At 35.9% G+C, this 25,989-nt stretch overlaps 1 protein-coding gene across 1 annotated transcript; it reads left to right on the top strand.

Moving 5' to 3' along the window:
• Positions 1-17,155: 17,155 nt before the first annotated feature.
• Positions 17,156-24,551, top strand: LOC137614824 (uncharacterized). Its single transcript, XM_068344488.1, has 4 exons — positions 17,156-17,296; positions 18,838-19,515; positions 22,205-22,377; positions 24,486-24,551. Exons 1-4 carry the CDS (start codon positions 17,164-17,166, stop codon positions 24,549-24,551), a joined length of 1,050 nt encoding a protein of 349 aa, XP_068200589.1. The 5' UTR covers positions 17,156-17,163.
• Positions 24,552-25,989: the final 1,438 nt, after the last annotated feature.

Genomic DNA, 25,989 nt, shown 5'->3' with positions numbered 1-25,989 from the left:
ATGAGGGTTCAAATGGAAGGGGGAATGTATGATTCTAGCTTCCATCCAACCACAGGGTCTGTTGCCGGCTACACTGCCGGTTCCAGGGATTGTGGATGGCAGTCCAAGAGAGGACTGAAGAACACTCAAAGACATTAGGGTTTCCCACCAGCAGCCGTCATGGCCGGCATAACCTTTCCCGGAGCCTTGCATCCGTAGGGGGAAGGCTGAAGCGGCAATCAAGCCACCTATGTAGGAACCCGGCCAGCAACACAACCCACCCGGCAAGTGGGGAGATTGTAGAATACCGACTAAAGATTTTGCAATGGCTAAGGCATCGCTAAAGGACAGAGAGATGAAGGGAAAGTGTCTTGTGTGTCGTGTCAGAAGAAGGCGGCACAATTGCCACCCGCTTTCGGTCACGAACTCAGAAACATCTTTTCAATATCGGCGCCGTCTTGGCCAGCAGAAGAATATCGATTCCTCAGCCCAAGACTTCGCTGAAACAAGACATGTCTTCTAGACCGCAAGGGAAAAGGTAGCGGCAGTGTACTACCACTTTTGGATGTGGGCTAGGGAAGCTAGGCTTCCTATGACCGCAACTGTAAACCAGCAGGGGAGTGACTACTCCCCCGACAGTAGAGTTGCCAACAACAGAAAACAATAGCCTAGTCAAGCCGGAGTACACTACTCCATGGCAAGACCAAGATAGGGTTGTCGCTTAATGGCGACACTCAGAGGGAAGGTAGGGTTTACCCTTTAAATCTCTAAAAGAGACGAGTATCGAATTATATAGGTAATTCTAGGAGATATACTATCTCCTGTTGAATTGATAAAACAATACAAGAAGGTAAATGGGGATAATGTACGAAAGTATACTAAAACGCGTAGGCTAGCCTAATGCGACTCGAGATCTTGGCTACGCTATATCGGCGAGACTCTAGTGTATACGATCGACACATTGTAAGGAAGAGGAAGTATACGTGCATGATCTTATCTTCACTAGTATAATTTGTCTAAATAGCTATAATTCATAAAGGTAAATACCGGGAACGTCGTTCTACTGACTAAATAAGGCATATATGGCAAACGAGAGCGTCCAAAATGGCTCCTCCGGTGAACGGCCAGGCTCCGATAAACAGAGTTAAATTATGCTAATTTAACTGTGAGAAGGAGGCTAAAAATTATACACAGGAAAGATTAAATGCTTAACTTTCCAGAGGCTGAAGATGCTGGAGAATGCAGGATATATCCAGATATTAGTAACAAAAACACCGAGAGCAAGCGGGAGATACACCGTGCGTAATTCGCTACTAACAAAGGAATGGGTAGCCATATTGGGCCTGTAGTAGTATGGGAAGGGGATCCACCAGGTAACCTTGATGACAGCTCCCCTTCAATTTCGCCACTCTTCCCCCTCAGAGCAAAAACTCTATTTGGGGTGAAGATTGCTATGTGTCGTATCAAGAAATACGTCCCCTGATATTATGCGATATCCTTAAGAAAATTTTTAAGGATACTCACGCCAGGAGTTAGAATTCTGGAGACCTGTGGTCAATTCTCAGGGAGTATCACCGTGGCTAAATATCCCTTAGAAAGCTGCCCAAAAATATTCTTACAAAGCTGGTCTAGCGTAGAGTAAATACAGTAATTTATTCATGATTTTATTTATGTTTTCATATGTGCATTGATGAGAGGTTAGCCAGCTCTTAAGATTAGGTCTTCTCGTGTAGATTTAATTTTATCATATAAATTACATAAGACTTTCGTCGTTAATTTCATTGTATTCTTTATTCAAGCCCGTATACGTAAATTTATGTTACTTTTAAGAATTAAGTTTTTATTTCACGTATGTTCGTACGAAGTCTTACATAATCTGTTTGAGATTGTTATGTGACAATACAAAATAGGAACAAGGGCTTATGTAATGTTTTTTTTATACACAATATGCCATGTGCTTTGGAATTTTCCCGAAAAACCTAGTGATAGGTCTTATCTTTTTTTTATTTCGGGAACAAAGGGTGGGTGGAGCTAGCTGACAGAGAGTCACCTCGCTGTGCGTGATAGTTTCTCAGGAAACCCAGGATTCAGCTCCCTGTTGCGTGAGTAGAGGTTCGAGAGAGCAATACTTGGTAACTCTGATGCCTTAGCCCAGTGCCCATTCTACTGGGACTTGCTATCCTGGAAACTTCAGGAAGTAGCTAAATTTCATATAAAAAGGCAACCCCAGGGTTGCATAGATAGATAGATAGAGAATTCCAGCCTCGAGACACAGCCATCTCCACCTCTCTCTCACTCTCAACGCAACTCAGTGTATTGTTTCAAAAGTGTTCGGTGAAATATCAAAGTTTTGGCGTGATTAGTTTTTGTAATCATAGTGAGTTCTTTTATAAATTCTCTTATAGTTTTTATAAATGGCCCTGTAGGAAGAAGATAGGTCCTTGTATTGTGATCTGATTATCTATTTTCATTAAGTGTCAAACTTAAATATTGTATTCAGATTTAATTTCAAGTGAAACAGGTGATTGTATAGCTTTCATAAGTATTTCTTTTATCTTAGTCTAAGGTTTATTTAGATTCAATATCTTCAAGTCAAGTAATTATACAATTTTCAGATCGTAACATTTTTGTCTTAATCTAAGTTTTGTTCAGATTTAAAATTTCGAGTGATTTATTTGTTTTATGTAAATTCTTTTCAAATGTTGTAATTTATATAGTATATATTCATTTTTGTAAAGAGTGTATTATTTCAATCACTCGTGATTAATTCATATTTGCTCGTATCCTGTTATTAACCGAAGTTAAAGTTGTTTGAATATTCATAATAATAATTACCCAGTTTAGTCTTGAGTGTACTTAAGAGTCCTTTGGATATTCAGTATTTTATATATTGCTGTCTGGGAGTTAATTAACTGTCTCAGAGTTTATGTATCAATATATTCAAGTATAACAGACTTAATGTAAAAGTAAACAGGTGAGTTTGGAATTCGAGAGGTTGTATAGCTTGCCAGTCGTAATCATCATCATATATGATATATTTTTTGGTGCCCAGACTCGGGACCATATAGTGTTATAATATACATATATATATATATATATATATATATATATATATATATATATATATATATATATATATATATATATATATATATATATATATATATATATATATATGTTTGGATCCTGGGTCTGAGAACCGAAAAAAACATTATACAGTTATTGAAAAATATACTATACTATAGCTCGGGACTGGGAACCAAACATATAATATTATATATTCTACGACTGGCAAGATATTTAACCTCTCGAATTTCCAAACTCCCTCGTTTGCTTTTACCTTAAAACTTTTACACTCAAAAACATCAATACGCAAATTCTGAGACCGTTAAATAACTCCCAGACAGCAATATATAAAACACTGAATATCCAAAGGTCTCTTAAGCACACTCAAAACTAAACTGGGGAATTACTTTTAAGTATTATTAACACTTATTCAACTCTCACTGTGGATCCTAACAGGAATACGAGCAGAATCTGGTCTTAAATCAAGATGATTGGAATAATACACTCGTTACAAAAATTAATATATTCTATATAAATTACAATACTTTAAAAAGAATTTGCATAATGAAATTAAGTCACTGGAAAAATATTAAGTCTGAGTCAAACTTAGAATAAGACAAAAATGCTACGATCCAAAATTATATAACTTGACTTCAACTATATCTGAAGAAACCTTAACCCTTAGAAAAGAAATAATGTAATGAAAATAATAGAAATCCTTGCAATAATTCTGAAATAATACAATGCTTAAGTTTGACTCTTATTGAATAATAGTTAACCAGATCACTTTATAAACCTATCATGCCTACAGGGCCGTTTACATAAACGTTATACAATGCCAACACTCACTCTAATCCAATGAATTCAAAATCACCTTTTAGTCTTGCGTGACACACGATTTGCTTTGGGGCACAGAGTCACTTAGGAGAGGGCACACTAAAATGCACCGAACACTTTCGAATACACTGGGTTACGGGCGTGAATGAGAGAGAGAGAGAGAGAGAGAGAGAGAGAGAGAGAGAGAGAGAGAGAGAGAGAGAGGGGGGGGGAAGGAGGCTATCTCCTAGCTGGAGTTTTAACTCGATTTCTATAATCAGTTGGACTTGAGCTACCACAAAAACATGTACATAGTGGAGTAATATTACCAATTCTCCAACAAATGCTAAAAGCTCCTCTTATTGGTAACTTGCTCAAAATAACAGGTAACTTCGGAGCTAAGAAATCTGTAGTTTTTATTGAGAATGAAGGAAAAATACCATTTGGGTATACACCTCCATAAGCATCAAAGTCCATCAAGAGAGCTTTAAATTAACAAGATCGAAAAGCTAAACTAGTTAGTTAAGCCTCAGGAAAATAGGAATAAGGAAGATCAAGTTTCTCATTATTCTGTCCACCGTCATACACATCACCCAAAATAGTTGCCTTCCTTTGGACGGTGAGTGACAGAGCCATCTGGTTTAAGTAAAGGAGGAACTGTTGCATCTACACCAAAGAGTGCAGATTCAAGGATAGTACACCACTTGAAATATTAGAATGGCTTACAGTTAACGGAGTGCTGTAGCATCATGAGTCAATGTTCATGTGTAAAATAGTAAATAGGCACATTCAGGTAGAGTTATTATCAGTCCCACAGGTCAGACACACTCGTGAAAGAATCACAAGACAAAGCACATGAACTACAGGTACTAAGACACAAATATCGATAGGGTTTTATCTGTCCGAAGCCCAATTATGTGGAACAATCATAAAATAGAAAAACGTGATTAAATCATTTAAAATCAAACTTAAAGAAACTACCGCTAGAGAGTTATTGGGTCCTTTGATAGGCCAGATAGTACAACATTGAATCCCTCTCTCTGGTTACGGTTCATTTTGTCGTTGGCTACACATACACCGAATAGCCTGGCCTATTCTTTCCACATTCTCCTCTGTCCTCATACACCTGACAACACTAAGATTACCAAACATTTCTTCTTCGCTCAAGAGGTTAACTACTGCACTGTAATTGTTCAGAAGCTGCCTTCTTCTGAGTAAGGGTAAAAGAGACTCTTTAGCTGCGGTAAGAAGCTCTTCTAGGAGAGGGAAACTCCAAAATCAAACCATTGCTCGTCAGTTTTGGGTAGTGCCATAGCCTCTGTACTATGGCCTTCCACTGTCTTGGATTAGAGATCTCTCGCTTGCAGGCACGCTGTTTTATCTTATTTTTCTCCCTCTTTTTAAAAAATTCCAAAGTTTACATTTGAAAAATATAATTTAATGATGTTACTGTTCTTAAAATATTTTATTTCAATCGTTTATTACTCTCTTGTACAATAGTTTATTTCTTTATTTCCATTCGTCACTGGGCTAATTTTCCCTGTTGAAGCCCTTGGGCTTATAGCGTCTTGCCTTTCCAACTAAGGTTATAGGTTAGCGTGTAATAATAATAATAATAATAATAATAATAATAATAATAATAATAATATCAGTATATACTGTAGATATAATTTTGCATTGATACGAACATAGAGAATGGGAAAGTTTTTCATATAGGTAAAATTAGATCTGTCAGCAAATTTACCGCCAATGTAATACTTTGTATTAATGGTGTGACGAGCCGAGAGAATGTTGTGACTCAAAGGCAGGATGAAAGCAACTGAGTAACTTTATTACAGAACACTCGCCTTTATATACAAAAACTCAATGCAACAGGAAATTTCCTGTTCAACCGACACCGCACCGGTTAACAGTTAAAGGGGAGAGAAAATCAGACACGTTATTTCAGGTTCAATGTTAGTGCGAGGGGAGAGCGAAGATACAAGCATAATATATACACAAAATGAAATGTCGTTACTATGTACGATCGTGTGACACACAGTTGGTACAATGGTATAAACACTCAGTAAGTATTCTGTAATGAAACAAAATTCCCATAATGGAGAAGGTCTATGCCCTCTAATGAAAGAGATGACACATAAACACATCATAAATGATAAACGATCGAAAAACAAGGCATAGAAACCACACTCAAATTCTGTTACCACATGAATGTGCCCCGTTTATTTTGAAGATATAACAATAATTTGTATATGAACTTATATTTTAGCTATAATTCAATTGGAACCGGAATAGACATATATTATTATTATTATTATTATTATTATTAATATTATTATTATTATTATTATTATTATTATTATTATTATTACTACTACTTCTATTATAATTATTATTATTATTATTATTATTATTATTATTATTCTTTGTCTAAATCTTTTCCCACTTCTATGCGGGGTCGATGTTTCTGGTCAGCTTTCTCCATCTACCTCTGTCCCACACCTCATCACCGGTTAACCCCTATGATCGAAGGTCATCCTTGATACAGTCCATCCACCTTCGCTTTGGTCTCCCTCTCCTTCTCGTTCCCTGTACCTCCATTTCCATTACTCTCCTCCCAATATACTGTTCATCTCTTCTCATGACATGACCGTACCACCTCAGTCTACTTTCTTCTTCTTCTTCTTCTTCTTCTTTTTCTTCTTCTTCTTCTTATTATTATTATTATTATTCTCCTCCTCCTCCTTCTTCTTCTTCTTCTTCTTCTTCTTATTATTATTATTATTATTATTATTATTATTATCATTATTACTACTACTACTACTACTACTACTACTACTACTACTACTACTATTATTATTATTATTATTATTATTGTAGGGTGCATTGTCGGCACTGCCTACCTGCGCAGGAAATATCAAAATAACTATAGAAATTTGTGAGGTACCGTAGTCTAGATTGAGCAATTTCCATCGTGAGGAAAGTTCATCGCTAAGCCAACTTTGGATTCGTTTCTACACGAAAAAAAGGAGGAAAATTTGAAGTATTTTGAACACATTGAACAATGCCTCATATAATCAGTTAGCTCCTCCACAGAAGACTATTTTGAGACATTAGTGGTATAATGGGATATTTGAAACATTAAGTACGTTCACAATACGTTGATGTATACTCTTATTTTTGTTCCAAATTGAAAAGAATTATGTTAATTATTATACTTATGAAATGTAAGAGCCAAATTGTTTAATACAAAAAAAATCAGGTTAAAGTTATTGCCATTTTGAATATTATATCATGGAACAAAATGATAGAACGAAACATTCTGAAATATGAGCAATAAAATCAGTTTGCAACTGCCATTACTCCTCCAGGGCAACCACACGCAATCTCCCGAAGCAATAACAACGTGAGAAAATTCTCCTTCTGACTCCGGAAGGTTGGCATGCCTGAAGAGCCGTCTAAAAACTATGCTTAACATGTCCGGTAACCACCGTGACATTACAGTAAAGTATAGTATTTACGTCATTGCGACGGCCAGTCTGCTCCATATCTTGATGAAGTATTGTAGTGTGGAATCGGTGTTTAAGAAATATTCACTTTATAAAGAGATGTATAATGATTAAGATGTGATAAAAAGTAAAGCTTTATAATAAATAATTTTCTATTACTTGGTTTCCCCTATTGACCATGATTTCTTTTAAGAGAACAATAGGCTCAAACTCTTTAAGCAAATGTGACCAATTCAAATGCAAAAGATTACTTAAAATGGCAATGTATTGCCAAATCTATAAAAGTTTGGATAGCGTGGGACTGGGAATTAAGTGGAGAATTTAACCGTTTATGATGCTGAATGCGTAACTCTAGCTCATGAATCAATACATTTATTTATTTTTGGATAATATGCAAAGCAATGTAAGAATGTATATACCTAATATACATGCTTGTAAAGCGGATGTAACTATATTGTGTTAACGTCTAGAGTAGACTATAGACCTTGATTGTTACTATTTATTTTGACAAGGACATCAGTTATAATATTCTCTTTTGTAAGCGATTAAAAGTTTTAGCCTAAACTGTAGCTTAAAGGCCTAATCTTTGCTCGTACTCTCATTGTTGATTTTCATTGCTCTAAATCATTCTATAAGGTATATTATGATGTCTCTGTAATCATTACCTACACGAAGGGTCTTAAAAGAAATGCATAAAAATTATAACCTCTCCAGTGAAATAGTCGGAAAAAAGTAGCTAGCTATTCAGGTATATCAAACGTTTAAACGAAACGACTGTGATGAGAAGACTTTGCTAGCGACGCTCAATACTGCACTGATGGTTACTTAATGATACAAGCTAAATCGTTCGTTCGTTTGTTTAAGAAAGCCTTGCCTAGAGCAAGACACGGGCTCTTGCACAAGGCCAGCTCGTAAAAGGCTAAATCATTAATACCGTTAGTTTTCGTGTAATTTTGTATACGTGGCTTAACATAGACTTTCTTTACTATGCTGGTTAAATCTCTACAAGCGCGTTAAAATGTAGCGTTTCATTTTGCTTTAGATAACAATCTAATCCTATTAGAATTACAATGAATTAACTATCGAGAGTAAGAAAACATTCTTCATATCAATGCACATTTTTCGTTGCTGAATTTTATGATCTTTGGTGATATTCAGCATTGATATTTTCCTTTATTTGCAATAATATTTTCTTGTAATTACTGAGAGAGAGAGAGAGAGAGAGAGAGAGAGAGAGAGAGAGAGAGAGAGAGAGAGATTCCACGTTTCATATTTCAATAAACGAATATCTAAATGAATGTCGTGTTTTATTCCTACCCACTGTCTTGGTTTAGTTCCTAGTCTTAAATCTAGTGGAATCGTGCATTATATAGTTTGCCCGGACTATATATGATAATTTCAACACCATTGGATATACATTGTGTTGGTTGCCATAGCAACCATTTTCAAAATGGCCGCTATAAAAATGCATAATGTGTGATATTTTGACTAATAATGGTGACAGAAATTTTATTTTGGTGACCATGCCCCTTTTTTACAAACCATTGGTTCAACATTTGTCCGTATATACGCTATTGATAATTTATACATATATGACCAATAAGTCTACTAATATATATATATATATATATATATATATATATATATATATATATATATATATATATATATATATATATATATATATATATATATATATATATGTATATATATATATATATATATATATATATATATATATATATATATACTGTATATATATATATATACATATATATGTATATATATAAATATATTTATTTATATATATATACATATATATATATATATATATATATATATATATATATATATATATATATATATATATATACATATTGGAGTAAGGAGACGCGTTCTGTTTTTTTCCATTCATTTATTTGCGCCGACGTTTCGTATCAGCTTGATACATTTTCCAGGCTGAAACGATTACAAGTTAATTGTGTATAAGTAAAAAGATACACACAACGTTTACCAACACCAAAATTAATATATATATATATATATATATATATATATATATATATATATATATATATATATATATATATATTCTTTCCTCACTGGTCTATTTTACCTGTTGGAGTCCTTAGGCTTATAGCATCCTGCTTTAAATTTCCAACTATAAGGTTGTAATTTAGCAAATAATAATAATAATAATAATAATAATAATAATAATAATAACATACAAACCAAGTAGATATTAAGTGTAACAATGAACAACTCAATAAAGTCTAATGTTGCCCTAGTATTTAGATTCATTTCTTAATGAGTGGTTGAAAATTTAAACCATATATTGAAAATAAACTATTTTAGTCATTTTAGCTTTTACCTTAATTTTTCCCCCGATAAAACATATCATCGTAGTCATATCCTCCTACGCTTATTGACGCAAAGGGCCTCGATTGGATTTCGCCCTAAATAGTCATTGAGCATCACAAGGAACTGGCAAACCTTTGATGTATCTAGCCAATTAAATGAATCCTCTATGGATTTAGTCAGGCAATGGCAAACACATCAGAGCTTGAAAGTGCAAGTAAAACTATGACAATTTGAAAGATAACGTGTCTCTTTAAAACAGCCACTTCATAGGACCAGTGCTGCCTGCGGCTGCATCCCTGCATAGTGCAGATGTTTCTTAGATTAAGAGTACCAAGAGTTTTGAACGTGACTGTACTAAAACAATAGCATTCTTGATTTGTCTGGTACAAATCTCTTGTGCTTATCTCGGGAAGAGATAAGCTAATTGTGTCATTTGGAGATATTCTATCTTTACAACATGCAAGACACAAGAATGTGCATGACAGGGGCTGGCTCCTGAGAAAATGCAATACTCCTATCACTGACACATTCGTATTCCAACGGCTGAATCATGGAAGAGTTTATTGCTCAGGATCCTCCCAAGCATTAGTTGCGATCTTACACCTACACACATATATCTAATCAATATTTTGAAGAACCCTTCTGAACACAGTACATTGTTATGTCAGCTATATCAAAACGTAGATTATATGAAATCTACTTTCATGTTTTATTCCCTTAATAATCAATTTAGCATAGAACATTGAAAGAAAATGATAGAAAGTAAACATATAATAATCACTATATTTAATATGAATAAGAATAAAGATTCATAAAATACTCACAGTTCACCTACTAATAATAATCTACACAAATTCATAAAGTGATACAGGTCTGAGATTTTATCCAGTGATAAATTCCGTAATTCAATGACAACTTTCGAAAGATTTCCCTGAACAGAGTTCAAATGTAAATGATAATAATCTGAAAACACTGCTTCTGATGATATTCGATCTTCCAAGATTTCCTTGTTTTCTTCTAAATTAGCAGTGTTTTAGTAATGGAAGTAATTAAGCAGTGTCACTACATGTGTCACAAATTATGTCTCCACAAGAACAGTGTTAACTCTGGGTTGGATGAGGCAAGTCTCTGAGTCTGTTCCAAAGCATCAAATGCACTTTTTATGTACACAAGACCCATTTTCTATAAATCTCAAGAAACTTCCTGGATGGACTATATCATATAATAAATAGAACTGGAGACATCAATAAATTTCGTGAAATTACCTGAAGCTCTTGTTCTGGAACAATGACACCTTTGATTACAAATCATTGCAATTTATTTTTAACTTAATGTTAACATTTAATATGTCAAATAAACCTTTTTCACAGGTCTAATTACGTAAAATATATAAATTCAATCTACATATAACAGTCATCACTTTAAGATGTTAAGGCTCTTCCCCTCGAATACCTCTCTTGCTTCTTCTATTAACCACATTTGTAGACCTTTATATCCTAAGCAACATATCATCCTCCATTCTTTCTCCATGACCAACCTGTTTAAAAGGTCTTCTATCTATCCTTTCATCTATAAGCTGACCATTTAACCATTTATTATTATTATTATTATTATTATTATTATTATTATTATTATTATTATTATTATTATTATTATTATTACTTCGTAATTTCAAGCGAGGTCCTATGGGGATCACGAACAAGAATAGCTCTAGAAAAACTTAAACGACTGAATCGTGGGTGAACTCCCTGTGGAATAAAACCTTCACAGCATTAGTTCCTTCCTGCAGTTATGCAGAAAGCTCATCAGTATCACGTCAAGCAGTCTACTGACCCATCACCAATTACCCATTTACATAGGTGTGAAAAGGTATGCAAAACTCTTCGATTTATGAGTATGTATTGGACAGGGATTGTACCTAGAGATATATCCAAGAGTAAGCTCTTTATCTTATCCTTGAAGTACCCTATATACTCCAACGGTACAATAACAAATAGTTTTTGTCTTAATCCAGGCACTACTTTACCCTTTCAATTCATCTTGGTACCATATATACTTTGGCTACAAATTATACCACTTCAGTCTATTTAGTTTCATCTGTATCCCATACCCACACTTCACTTCCAAAACAGAGAGTTGGCTCAATAGTCACCTTGTTTCTAAAGTTGGCATCCTTAAACACTAAGCTCACAATCTGTTGCCTCATTCCTCTGGCCCTTTTCCTAGCTTTTCCTCTTTTGTGGCTCGCTTCATCTTTCATCCTACCATCATCCAATATAGCACTTTGTATGATTGCGGACTGACTACGTGCTCACCTTGCACTGAGTACGTACCCTCACTTCCTTAGAATGTGTCTCCTACGGCAGTCTGTCATGGACTGAGCTCAGATAATTTACGCACGGCTGTGCAGACTTCGCGGACAACCTCATGCAGACACGGATGGTTACATGCTCATGGCGTCAACGCTGCAGTATAAAACTCTCGCACCAGAGCACCATAACCCACTACAGCTTCAAATGCTGCGAATCTACCAGGACTCAAGAGGCCTCCAAAGAACACCCCAGGAAATGGAAGAGGAAATAAGGAGGCCCTTCTTCATCCCAGAAGAGCTCCCAGTGTGGATCTTGAGGAGGATGAAACTTCTGGTTTATCAAGTGCTCCAACAAGTCTTGCTGCTGCTGCCCCAACTGCTAATGAAGAGGCTACTCATGAAGGTATCAGTCAGACTTTTTCCACTGGAAACGGCAAGAAGAAGAAGACCTCTACATTGAATCTAACAAAAGAGGAGATGAATGTTGCTGAATGGTTCAGGCAGAACGAGTTCCTCTGCAACTACCTTCTGAGTGAGTTCAAGGATCAGGCAGTGAATAACAAGGCATGAAGGACAAGGCAGCTGAATTGGGCATTGAATACTGGACCAGGATGGAGCGATGGTTGAGGACACAGAGAGATGAAGTTGGATGCATTACAGATCCCACAAGTACCCCTTCAGGATCTGGGTAGAACCAGCTCTCCAACAGGCAACAGTGGATGATGCAGAACATTGGTTTTGTTTTCAAGTATATGTCGCATCGTGATATACCGAAGAGGAAGGTTGGAGGCATTGTAAGTCCAATTACTAGTATTTTCACATTTCCATTTCCTTTTGGTTACTGTCGCTGTATATGTTTGTTGAGATGTGGGTTATATTTATGATTGTTCCTTTCTTTTCCTTCCTTGCAGAAGAAGACCATGCTGCATGACCTTCCTACCACTGATGATGTGGCAGAAGCCAAAAGAGATGACCCGAGGGGTTTTGGCCCTTCTTTTTTGCTGCATGTCCCCAGATCATATACTTCTTCAGGGACATCTACCACAATTACAGCCTCCATCACAATACAATTTGGCAGGAGGAAGAGGGATTCCGTTAATGATAATGATGATGATAATATGCCCTCTGGGACTTCTGCAGGCAAAAGGGAGGAAATCCTTCTGAGTCATGTAAGTATGGATTTCTTTGTAGAGGGAACTTTACGACTGCTACTTTTATTGCTGAATACTTATGCTTACTTTTCCTTATTGCAGCTCCTCAGAAAGACCAGTAGCTTGCAGGCCCAGTTGCACTCCCAGTATTACAAGTCAAAGACGCAGTCTCGGGTGCGTGCTAGGGTCAAGTTTGTCGAGTATCTCCAGGCCGATATGCTTTCCATGGATGAGTGGGTGTTATTCTGATGCCAGATGGATGTCATGGTGGCAGCAGCATCAAGACTTTCAGCAGTCCTACCAGCAACAGCCCGACCAGCAGCCAAAACAGCAGTCCTGCCAGCAGCATCCTGGTCCTTCTTACACCTTCACAATTTTTATCCCCAACCCCATAGCCATACATAACAGTCACTGTTGCAGCCCAAATCATCAGGCAAGAAGGTAGTTTCGTCTTCGCCGAGGGTATCGACCAGCAGTATACATCAGCCACCTACGTCATCCTCATCTGAAAAGTTAAAGCAGAGCATCATCAGGGATCCATGTAATGCCGTAGTGGTCAGCCAGCCCAGCCTATTCAATGCTACACCATCTCCCATCAGTTTTGATTTATTGCAAGGATCAAGTTCATTCTTAAAGCATTTCGAGGAAGCCATGGAACATGATCCTGATGAGACACAGGATCCCAGCAAGGAGTAAATTTATAGATGTAATGGACTCTAAATGTAAATATTTCACATTTCAACTTATAACCTATAATAATTTTCACAAAGCAAGGATTTTTTCATCTTAATATTGCTAATGCTTCCTTATGTTTGGTAATGAAATTAGCATGATGTACATGAGAAATATTTGCCATAAGCTTTTAAGGTAAAGTAATTACAAATTTTCTTATTACACTTTATTGTGAATGCTCATACCTTGATAAAATCATAATAGTATACAACATTGAATTTGCAGGAATAAAATGTATGTAAAGTGTACAATAATAGATTGCACATTTATTTGCATATATGTACATGGCAATCAATAAATAATGTTGAATCTGACTCAGTCTTTGTTTTATTATTCAATCAAATTCGGTCTTGCCATTCATTGCTTCCACCTTCTGAGCTAAAATAGCTGTTAGTTTATTGCTAAGGAACTGGGTTTCCATGTTTGGAAAGTGAGCAGTATGTCTCCAAGTTCCAGGAATAAGTTTATGGCGGTCAGTATGCTCTTCATCAACAATTGATGCATCAAGAGCTAGGTTCTTAGATCACAAGTAATTATGAAGAACACAACAAGCATATGTGATGGTGTTGACTCGTCCTGGAGTTTGTGGCATTGTAGTAAACTGGCTATGGAATCTGGAAGCAGTTAATCTAACGGCCTTTTCCACAACCCTTTTACCTTATGAATTCCTGTAATTGTGAATTATTTTTTTATTGGGAATGTTGCAAAGTGGAAGGGGTTTCATCAACCAAATCTTCAAGGCGAATTTATCATTTCACACAAAATAGAATGGAATGAGAGTACTTTTACTTTACTTTACGGGCTGCTTTTCTGGTCGTATACAGCAGGGAACCCTACTCTCAGCAGGACCTCCACAGTCCTTTTATCATGTTCGTTAAAAAGCATCCAACATTTTACACCCCATATTGCTCGTTTATTGCCAAATTCACACTATCAAAGCACTTAGAGAACAAGAAAGTATTCAGACTAGGGGCTGCAGTGTTGCAAGGGCCCATGCCTGGCCGCAAGGGCCAAGGAATCTATAAGCAAGCAAGTTTTATAGTGTCTTCTTGAAAGCCTTAATATCTTCAGTCTATCAAATGTTTGGTGGGAGCTTATTGTAGTCTCGGGGCCGCATATTTAAGGGCTCTAGAGCCTACAGTAGGCATACATCTAGATTCCAATAATTTGAAACCATCTGTAACTATTCTGGTGTCAATTCAATTTGTTGGCTGCACAATTGTAGCAATTCTCTTAGATATTTTGGACGTCCAGTTCTTATAACTTGATGGGCTATTGTATATGTTTTAAACTCAATTCTCACTTTAATAGGCCACCAGTGTAAATTAACTAGTATATGAGTGTTTCTTCCTCGGGATGGGACACCTTTTATCAGTCTTGCTCCTGTTTAATATGTTTTGTCATTTTTAGATAACACTTTTTATAATCATAGTAGATGGAGTTACAATAGTCAATCCTGGTAATAACACAGTTTATCACAAGTTTCTTCACAGAATGTCCATATAGGTACTTCTTTATAAAAGCAATATTTCTAAGATGATAACCAGCAGTTTTTACTTCATTATTTATTTGGGCATTGGAACACAAGTTGCAATCAAGAGATACGCCTAGATCACGAACTTTATCAGATATTGGTGAAGAGTTGTTTTTTATGTTTATTTGAATAGCACCTAAGTTTCTTATGGTGTTTACCTTTCTAACCACCATGAATTCAGTTTCCTTTTCATTTAATTTTAGATGTTTAATTTTCATCCATTCCCTAACACTGTCAAGAATTCGGTTTACTGTAGAGTTTCAGTAGTGCCGTCTATATCATTTATGGAGAGGTAAAATTGTGTATCATCTGCAAATAGTATGAACTTTACTCCATGCTTTTGCAGTATTTTTGACAAATCAATAGTATACTGTACATACAGAATAAGATTGGGCCCAGTACACTCCCCTGAGGTACTCCTCTGTTTAAAGGTTCATATGATGAATAAGAATTTCCAATTTGCACACAGTAATTTCTGTCAACCAAGTAGTCTTTTAGGTATACAAAAGCTTGATCCCCAATATCGATGGACCATAAATCATTTAGTAGTCCATGCACAACTGAATGAAAAGCAGCACTAAGATCAAATAATATTAAAATTCCAAATTTATTTTCATCCATCATTTCCAGCCTACCATTTACAACTACATATAACTGTAAGCGCAGATCGAGCAAGTTCAAAAAAATTGGTTTCGGAAAACATAACCAAAACAGCTGGGGTCCGGGGGTGGGGTGTTGCTGTAAACCCCAGGGAGGTGATACAATTTTAAGCTATCTTAAAGCTATTTTTCATGTATTTGAAACCATGTTTTCCTTATAATTGAATTTATAAGGTGAATAGGTATTATGTACTAACAACATCCCAATAAAATGTATAAAACATTTCAATAGTATTCTCTACAATTACTGTTAGTACAGGACTATACTGTTGTCATAAGGGCGTGGGGTAATAATCAGATCATACAGGATAGGAGGCGGTCAATTAGACGATGGTTAAATGGTAAAGTAAGATTTATTGTCTAAGGTAAGTTTCACAATTAAAATGAGCATAAATCTTCTTCAAAGCGAGTAAAAGAGAACTTTAAGTCTTGAGTGTGCATAACAGAAGATTAATAAGTTTCTCGCTTGCTCTTAAATGATTTCAATGGTCAATTACAATGGAATTTACTTTTAACTGGTACAATACCCGGGGAGAGTAGACGGTGAGACATTTAAATTAAAAGAAACTATTGGACGTCGTGTGGCGTTACTGGTGTATGGACGTCCGCCATGGCTGTGGTAGGCTTACCATGGCCGATGGGCCTAGTGAAGGTTGCCCACTCACGCGTAGGACTCGAACTTAACTGGCTTAACTTGCTGTAGATTATAGCCAACAGTTCTCGTTGGCACGGGCCATTCCCTTGGTCGGCCCGTAGTCTTAATTCACATAGTCTGTGCGTCTTATTTCCACTACATTGCTGGGAGTGAAAGGCTTGTCTCACCTATGGCTGCGTTTACACCAAGCGAATCGAATCGATTCAGTTCATGGAGAATCATCCCAATTCATGATTCGTCATGATTCGCCACGTTAAATTCAATGGAATCGTTTACACCAAGCGAATCGAGTCAATTCAAATCATGGAGATTCATGGCGATTCAGAATCACTGATGCGCGCGGTTCCATTTTTTCATCAGTCAAGGCGAGTCAGACGAGCAGGAAGCATCATGCATGTGGAACTCCTCATCAGTTTAGTGCAAGAACGACGTGCTATTTATGATCCCAGTGATCCTATGCACCATGATCGTGATGTAATTGCTGCATTATGGACTGATATTGCTACAGAAATGAAATGCAAAGGTAAGTTTAACAGTTTTTATTGAACTATTATAGCTGCTATTACAGTAGAAATTACATGTACTGCACTGAACTATGGAAGGGATTGCTGTAATAGGAAATATTATTTTGCCTATTAAAAACAACAACAAAGCATTGTAAATATGGTTGGATACTTTTATTTCGCAACTGTAAGGTATATTGTCTACTTTTCAAATGTGATATAACGTAATTGCCAGCCAGCCAGGCACCAGGCAGAGTAGAGGGTGGGGTGTAGGCTACATAGGGTGGGGTGTAGGCTACAGTTCCTATTATTAACAGTTGTCTCTGATTTCGTTCACTAATGTTCACATAATGTTCTTCTAAAAGTAAATGGTAATATGACAGAATAGTAGGAATAACATAGCTGCCTATAATTATTTTAATATTATCCTCCGTATACAATACCTTAAACCTAACTAAAGAGTAGATGTGATATGGTAAAAACTGGTGTGGTCATCTCCTCTGCAGCGAATATGTACATCAGTGGATGTTTCTGTCCTGCCATTCGACAGCTCCACCTGGTGAGACAAAGTATTCTCTCAGAGTGTCGCGAATGGAGAAAGCTTCTGCTGTAGGCCTAGTACTTCTTGTTGGTGACAGGCTCCTCATGTTTTGATGGTGGTCATCAATTACATCATCATTATCACTACGAAAGTTCATGCTGTCTTCATGGTGAATGAAATTATGAAGCACACAGATACTTTTAACTATTGCCTCAGATACCCCAGTGCTTGTTTCCATTGATGTTTTCAGTACACCAAATTTCTGAGTTAGCATTCTGAAAGCACATTCTACAGTTCTCCTAGCTCTACTCATCCTATAGTTGAATACCTTTCTAGAGTAATTTAGGTCATTTCGAGGATATGGCCTCATTATATTGGGCTTTAAAGGGAAAGCTCCATCTCCTATGAGATAGAATGGTATTTTGATATCAGTAGTAGGTATTTCACTAGGCTGTGGGATATCTAAATGACCAGAGAGAAATGACCTACCCATATTAGAGTTACTAAAGACTGCACTGTCACTGTTTCGCCCATATGCCCCAACATCAATCAGAGTAAAACAACACTTGGCATCAGCAATAGCCATTAATACAATAGAGTGATACTGTTTATAATTATGGAAAAGTGAGCCTGCATTAGGTGGGCATTTCAGGCGACAATGCTTGCCATCCACACTTCCGATACAGTTTGGAACATTGCATTTATCGAAAAATGCTCTTGCTATCTCTTTCCACTGTTGATGATCAGGTACTGGCATATACTGTGGTTGTAATACCTCCCATACGGCAATACTTGTTTCCTTGACAATGTTATGTACTGTAGTCTTCCCAATGCGGAACTGGGACCCAAGGGAAGCAAAAGACTCTCCGGTAGCAACATGTCTTAAATAGAGAAAGAGACAACCCTCTATGAATAGGGCTTCTGTTTCCATGTTATTTTTCATCACCGCTGTTGTCATTAAAGTAATAATAACTACTATTATGACCATCCTTCTAATCACCATTATTATTTTTTCCACAGAATCCGATTGCAAGGAAAAATGGCATCAATTAAGGAGCAACTTCATGAGAGAAAAGAGGAAATTTACTACTCATACATCTGGATCAGCTAGCATCAAAGCCAAGAAATGGGTATTCTACGATGCTATGGAATTCCTCATACCCTATGTGACACCACGAGCCACATCATGTAATGTACCAACACCCCCAAATGAGGACATAAATTCTGAATTTGATATGGATGATGCTTCATCAACTACTAATATCACGGATGCACCTGACAGTGTGCGTTCTGTACAAACAGCAACCAATGTTGACGTCTGTGAAGGGGGAAGTACAAGTATGTCTACACCTGTTATCAAGCAGCCATCATCTAGAGCAAAGAAGCATAATGCCAACAAAAGACGTCGCTGCGAGCTTCCAAGTGATGTAGATGGGCAAATCGTGGGGGAGTTGCAAAAGTTGCGAGAACAAGCAGTTTGTAAAAATGAAAATGAATCTGACCCAGATCGCCAGTTCCTGTTAAGTCTTCTCCCTCTTATGAAACAATTGTCACCCATCGACAGTATTGACATCAAAATAGAAATACATCAGGCCTTTCGTAGAAAACTCGCCAAGGACCAAAACTCTAGCTACGGTTACTGGACTGGCCAACACCAACATCCATCTAATACTACACCATCACCGTATACTAGTGATAGTACTTCTTCTGAGTTCACTTATCTGTGAAAGGTATCTTTTAAGTTGGAGGACATAACAGTTTTTTTTTTTTTTAAGTTGGAGGACATAACAGTTTTGTTTTTTTTTTAAGTTGGAGGACATAACAGTTTTTTTTTTTTTTAAGTTGGAGGACATAACAGTTTTTTTTTTTTAAGTTGGAGGACATAAGTTTTTTTTTTTTTTTTAAGTTGGAGGACATAACAGTTTTTTTTTAAGTTGGAGGACATAACAGTTATGTCACACATTTAAAAAGTAGACAATACACCCTACAGTTGCCAAATAAAAATATATAACCATATCCATAATGCTTTCTGTTGTAATTTTCTTAATATGCAGAATAATATTGCCTAGTACAGCAATTCCCTCTACAGATTAGCGCAATACATGTAATTTCTACTGTAACAGAAGCCTAAGAGGTAAATATAAACTGTTAAACCTACCTTTGTATCCATATCGTTAGCAATATTGTATCCATAACCAGACATAAAGCATGTCTATATTTTTTATATAATTTACAGCTACCTTAAACACTCAATCAATATATAAGTGGAATTATTTTAGATAATACATTTACCTTAGGAAAATGGCCAGTCTTTCTTCAGGTTGAATTGCAAGACGGTAATTGGTATTCTGCTTCTTGATGGAGGGTCCCATCAACTTAACCAATATCTTAAATTGTTCTGTGGTCATCCTAAAGAAGTCATAAAACTTCATCGGATTATTGACCAAATCTGGGAACAAATGTCCAAAGCTCCCAAATTCAGGTCTTCTGGAATTTATTGGATGCACCCCCGTCTACGCTTTCTCAGCCACAGCAACAATGCTATTTCTGCAACAGCAAAGACGTCCATACTCCTCGAAGGCTGCCTTGGTACTGAATGATGTGTTAATCAGATCATTCAGTAGGTCGGAACTATACCGATTCAAAATGACTCGAGTCAAATGATTCTCCATGAATTGAATCGATTCGAATCGCTTGGTGTAAACGCAGCCTATGGATGGCAGGTGACGTAACCGCACCATACTGGTTCTTACTCTGCGTCCCCTCTCCCCGGTGTACCTGTTGACATGGAAACGAATTCAATACACGTGTGCTTGGGCCATCAGAAAACCCAAGGAGAAATGAAAGCGGCTCGAACTGCTTCCCAGACACCCATGGATCAGGGAGGCAAGGTGATAGCTCGGCAATATTCACCCTACTTTCCGCGCATTTCCTTTACTGCTTAGCCTTTAAAACAATATATTTGTCCGTGACACTGTACATTCCCAGAAAACCTCATCAGTGGACTACCTCTGACTTATCTCTAATTATTGGAGCGCCTGCATCCTTCCGTTCGATCATCAACCAATAGCAATTCTCGACTCGTCGAATTGTAATTAGTCTCTCCACTTCTTCTAACATGATTCATATCAGAAACACAATCTCTTTATTTCCAGCTCACATGTAATGAATTTTTACCTCTTGGGAATATGAGAGAGAGAGAGAGAGAGAGAGAGAGAGAGAGAGAGAGAGAGAGAGCGGGGGAATAATTTCAATCTTCCATATTTCTTTTATTGCATTCTTCTAGAAGCAACTATTGAACGGAAGGTGTTCATAATTGTATTAGTTTTATCAAGGTCTGAAGGTTTTCGTAAATTCCAAGCTTTATATCATGAAAACCTTTTAATTTCTTCATGTTAGACATATCTCTGAAAAGCCTGTTTTTTATTTCTTTGAAGATTTTCTGTTTTCTGTTTTCCCTTTATCTACTGTAGAATTCTTGTTTTATACAATCAACAAAGACCACCAAAAATTAAAATCTCAGCTTTGTTTGAAACATGTTTCATTCAGACCTAGTAAACTTGTACAATTATAGAATTTTGGGGTTTTCATACCACGTAGATTACAAATGATATTGAACAAAATTCGTAGTAATAAAATTACATTATAATCCCATTTAAATTTCCAGATACTGAACAATGCGAAAGCTAACTGTTAAAACAGCCATATCAGAGGTTTCTGAGAATTGATCTTAGTCCCTCAAAAATTGTATTGTCAATTCATGGTTTAATCTCCTTAAAAAGGTCATATTGAATTGAATTCAGCAAAGTAAGCATAAGCACTTAATTTACATGCAGGAGCATACACACCGACAGAGTATGCATAGAAATAAAAAACCAAATGATACTGAGATTTACGTCTGACGTTAATACATACATATACTAGGAGAGAGGGAGGGCGTGGTTGAATGTAACTGCAGTATCAAATCGAAAATAATTTGTCTTTATCTATTGTATTAGCATAATAGAATATTTGGCATGATATATATATATATATATATATATATATATATATATATATATATATATATATATATATATATATGATATTTATATAGTATATATGGAGGAGATTTCATAGTAGTAAAACTTGATGAAATTTACACAAAATATCTGCCAGAATGCTCTATAACTACAGTTTAAAAAAAAAAAACTTCATCTTTATGCTAATTCAAAATAAAAGGAGACACAAAAGACCTGAAAAATTACCGCTTAATAAGGGAGACCACATCTCTCTTTAATTAATCACAATTGACAAAAGAGTTATACAAAGAGACCCTATCTCTTCTAAATTACACAAAACATACCTAGAAGAACTGTTTAAGAATTTAGATTGGGAACATTTGCAGATATCATAGTTCCATTAAGTGAATTATGGGAGGAATTGCAAAAGATGATAGAAGATTTGAATAGAGAATGGAGAAATATAGGATTGAAAATGAATATAAGTAAAACTAAAATATTGTTCGATGAAAATGCGGAGGCAACAAATAATGGTAATGGAAGAACCTTTAGAGAAACAGTGAGAAACAGTAGCTAATGAATATACGTACTTATGTTTCCCAAGGACATGAAACTAAAATTAAAAGAAGGATAAGCTTAGGATGGAGAGCTTTTGGTAAACAAAGTGAAATTATGAAAAGTAGAATGCCACTTTCTCTAGATGGAAAAATATTTAATCACTTGGTCCTAGCAGTAATAACTTATTCATCAGAAAATTGGAGTCTTACATAAGTCTTAGAACATAAGCTAGTTACAAATCAAAGTGCTTTGGAACGAATAATGAGGATATTAACACAAATAGACAGAAAAAGGATACACGAGCAAACTAAAGTAGAGGATATTCTAACAACATTGTAAGAAAAAGAAATAAACAAAGGCAGGGCATATGAGAGTGACAGATAATAGATGGACATTAAGAATAAGCAGGTGAAGGAAGAAAAAATCGATGGACTGACGAGCTTAGGAAATTTGCTGGTAAAATCTGGCATAGAAAGACCATAAACAGACAAGAGTGGAAGGACAGGGCTAGGACCTTTGTCCTACAGTGGACTAGCAACGGCTGATGATTACTATATATATATATATATATATATATAAATATATATATATATATATATATATATACTGTATATATATATAGTTGCTGATGATTAATATATATATATATATATATATATTTATATTTATATATATATAAATGTAGATAAATATATATTTATATATATATATATATATATACTGTATATATATATATATACATATATATATATATATATATATATGTATATATATATATATATATATATATTTATATATAAAATACAAACCCACTTATTCAAAATTATAATCTAGCTCCATGATAGTAATACATATGAGGTTATAGTCCGTATCTTCTGCAGTTAAAGTTTCTTTTTGGATTACTGATAGTTTGCCATTCTATTTATAGAAATTCTCTCTCTCTCTCTCTCTCTCTCTCTCTCTCTCTCTCTCTCTCTCTAGGTTGATTATATTTTTAGTTAAAACTCATGTAATCTACACTGACATTTACTAAAACTAAATTTAAGTGTGACGGTTTCATGAAGTAACTTTCATCTCTTCATGGAAAATAAATAAACAATATAAGAAGTAATGAACAATTGAAATGAAATATTTCAAAAACATTACCAACGTTAAAACAGATATTTCATATATAAACTATAAAAGGACTCATGTCAGCCTGTTCAACATAAAAACATTAGCTGCAAGTTTGAACTTTTGAAGTTCAACTGATTTAACTACCCGATTAGGAAGATAATTCCACAACTTGGTCACAGCTGGAATAAAACTTCAAGCGTACTGTGTAGTATTGAGCCTCATGATGGAGAAGGCCTGGCTATTAAAATTAACTGCCTGCCTAGTATTACGAACAGGATGTAACTGTCCGGGAAGATCTGAATGTAAAGGATGCTCAGAATTATAAAGAAAAAATCTTATACAACATGCATAATGAACTAACTGAACGACGGTGCCAGATATTATTATTATTATTATTATTATTATTATTATTATTATTATTATTACTTGCTAAGCTACAACCCTAGTTGGAAAAGCAGAATGCTATAAGCCCGAGGGCTCCAACAGGGAAAGTAGCCCAGTGAGGAAAGGAAATAAGGAAACTACACGAGAAGTAATTAACTACTGAAAAAAATATGTTAAGAATAGTAACTAAAAACTTGAAAAAAAAAAAAACACAAGAGGAGAAATAAGATAGAATTGTGTGCCCGAGACTGTACCCCTAAGCAAGAGAACTCTTCCCCAAGGTAGTGAAAGACCATGGTACTGAAGCTATGGCACTATCCACGAATAAAGGAATTTAATAGACAGTAAGTTCCTGTCCAACAAATTAAGATGAGAATCAGCAGCTGAAGACCAGACCGCAGAACAACACTCGAAACAAGGTAAAATGAAATAATTAAAACACTCCTTCAATAAATACAAAATAAGAGAGGTTTGATTTATATCTAAAGTTTATTTTCTTCCCCGCTGCATGTTCTGTAGAGGTTGACGAAATGTAATGTTTGTGCACTAGAGAGATATTGCACTTCTCTTCTCCATTTATATCAGATATAATGTTATTCATTCCATCAGTCAAAAACTAGGTCCAACGTATGTCCAGTTGAAGTAGTTGCACAGTCAACATTATTCACCAATTGATATGATTCTAATAGCTCATTGAATGCTAAAGCATCAAGATTTGATACATCATCCATCCAAGGATTGAAGTCTCCACAAATAACTAATTCGTTTTTCCCATGATAATCATCTCAATGAGTACACAGAATTAATCAAAGAAGATATTGGTATTTATTATTTGTTCTTGGAGGTTCGTAAACTGTTACAATGGATATTTTCTTGTGCATAGAATTTATTTCTAAACATTCGAAGCTGTCCTCTTCATTAGTCAAAGGTTCAGGTTCTGGAAATTGCAAGGCATTTTCCTAAGTGACTTGTTTCAGAGTTGTAAAAGAACTGCTACGGGTGTATCCAATGTCAACAAAGAGAAATTTGTAATCTGCATCAATTGCAGCCAGGAGAACAATTTCTTTGTTGGTGAAGTAGTAACTGCCACATTTTGGCAGCTTACGAGGTGCTACATATTTGCCGTCTATGGCTCCCAAACAATTAGACAAATTTCTTTTTCTGTAAAACAAGTCTGCTATTTCCTTCCATCCTTTTGGGGTTGTTGGGCATACAATTAGTTTGCCAGAAAGCTCATCGATGATAGTTTGATAGACTTCAGGAACAACCACAGAGTTAGTGCTGTGAGCAATTCTGAAGGCATACTGCAAAATATTGTAGCTGTTCCCTATTGTCAGTAATGAAGAGTGGTGGCTAACTTCAGCCTTGGTGACAGAGCCTGCCTATAATTTGTATCTTGCTATGTAATCCTGTGTTGCATCCTGTGCTACAAGTTCTTCGAGTAAATCGAGACTCACCCTGGCAAATTTTGTAAAAGCTTGAACATCTTCAAGGTTTAACTCTTCCATCACATGATGATATTGCCCAAACATAGGTCTCCTCTGCAGCCAATGTTTCACCTGAAAATATATTAGTTAAAGACGTAATATGTTTAGAAGGTGCATAAAGGAAAGTCATGAATAATAAATGTAATTACCCAACATGCTCTGCTCTGTTTTTATAGGCTCTTATCTATCTTCTTCATTGTCATCAGAGTCCAGGAGATAAGCTGCAATAACAGCATAAGTGTGCTGCGAATGGAGCAGAATCCATATCCGTAGATCTCCGTCCATCGTGCACTGGATCAGTTTTGATGTGTAGGGTGCAAATTCTAAAATCCAAATGATGAGTTGTTCCAATCAGCAAGCCCTTTTAGATTATTCTGGGGCCATGTGAAGCTGTATGCAGCTGTATGCAAAAACCGGATGTCATCCACAATGAAATTTTGCAATTTATCCTCCAAAAATATGATGTCTATATGCAGCTGTACTTTGTTAAACGTAAATGCGAGAATGCTACGCTGACCACACGTAGTGTACATGACATCCCTCTGTGGTGCCTTTACAGTCGTGTGATATCAGAATGCAGCTGCACGTGGCCATACGAGCCTGTACGTGAGCCCCGTATATAGTCA

Source organism: Palaemon carinicauda, chromosome 21 (genome assembly GCF_036898095.1).
Source record: "Palaemon carinicauda isolate YSFRI2023 chromosome 21, ASM3689809v2, whole genome shotgun sequence".
Lineage (NCBI taxonomy): Eukaryota > Metazoa > Arthropoda > Malacostraca > Decapoda > Palaemonidae > Palaemon > Palaemon carinicauda.
The sequence above is the reverse complement of the archived record's forward strand: the minus strand, read 5'-3'. Positions and strand labels throughout refer to the sequence as shown.

Coding starts and splice junctions, on each gene's coding strand:
- LOC137614824 (XM_068344488.1), top strand. CDS start 17,164: ATGCATGTGGAACTCCTCATCAGTTTAGTGCAAGAACGACGTGCTATT. Junction 19,516..22,204: donor ATCACCGTATACTAGTGATA/GTACTTCTTCTG, acceptor GAACATTTGCAG/ATATCATAGTTCCATTAAGT. Junction 22,378..24,485: donor GAAGAACCTTTAGAGAAACA/GTGAGAAACAGT, acceptor TCATTCCATCAG/TCAAAAACTAGGTCCAACGT.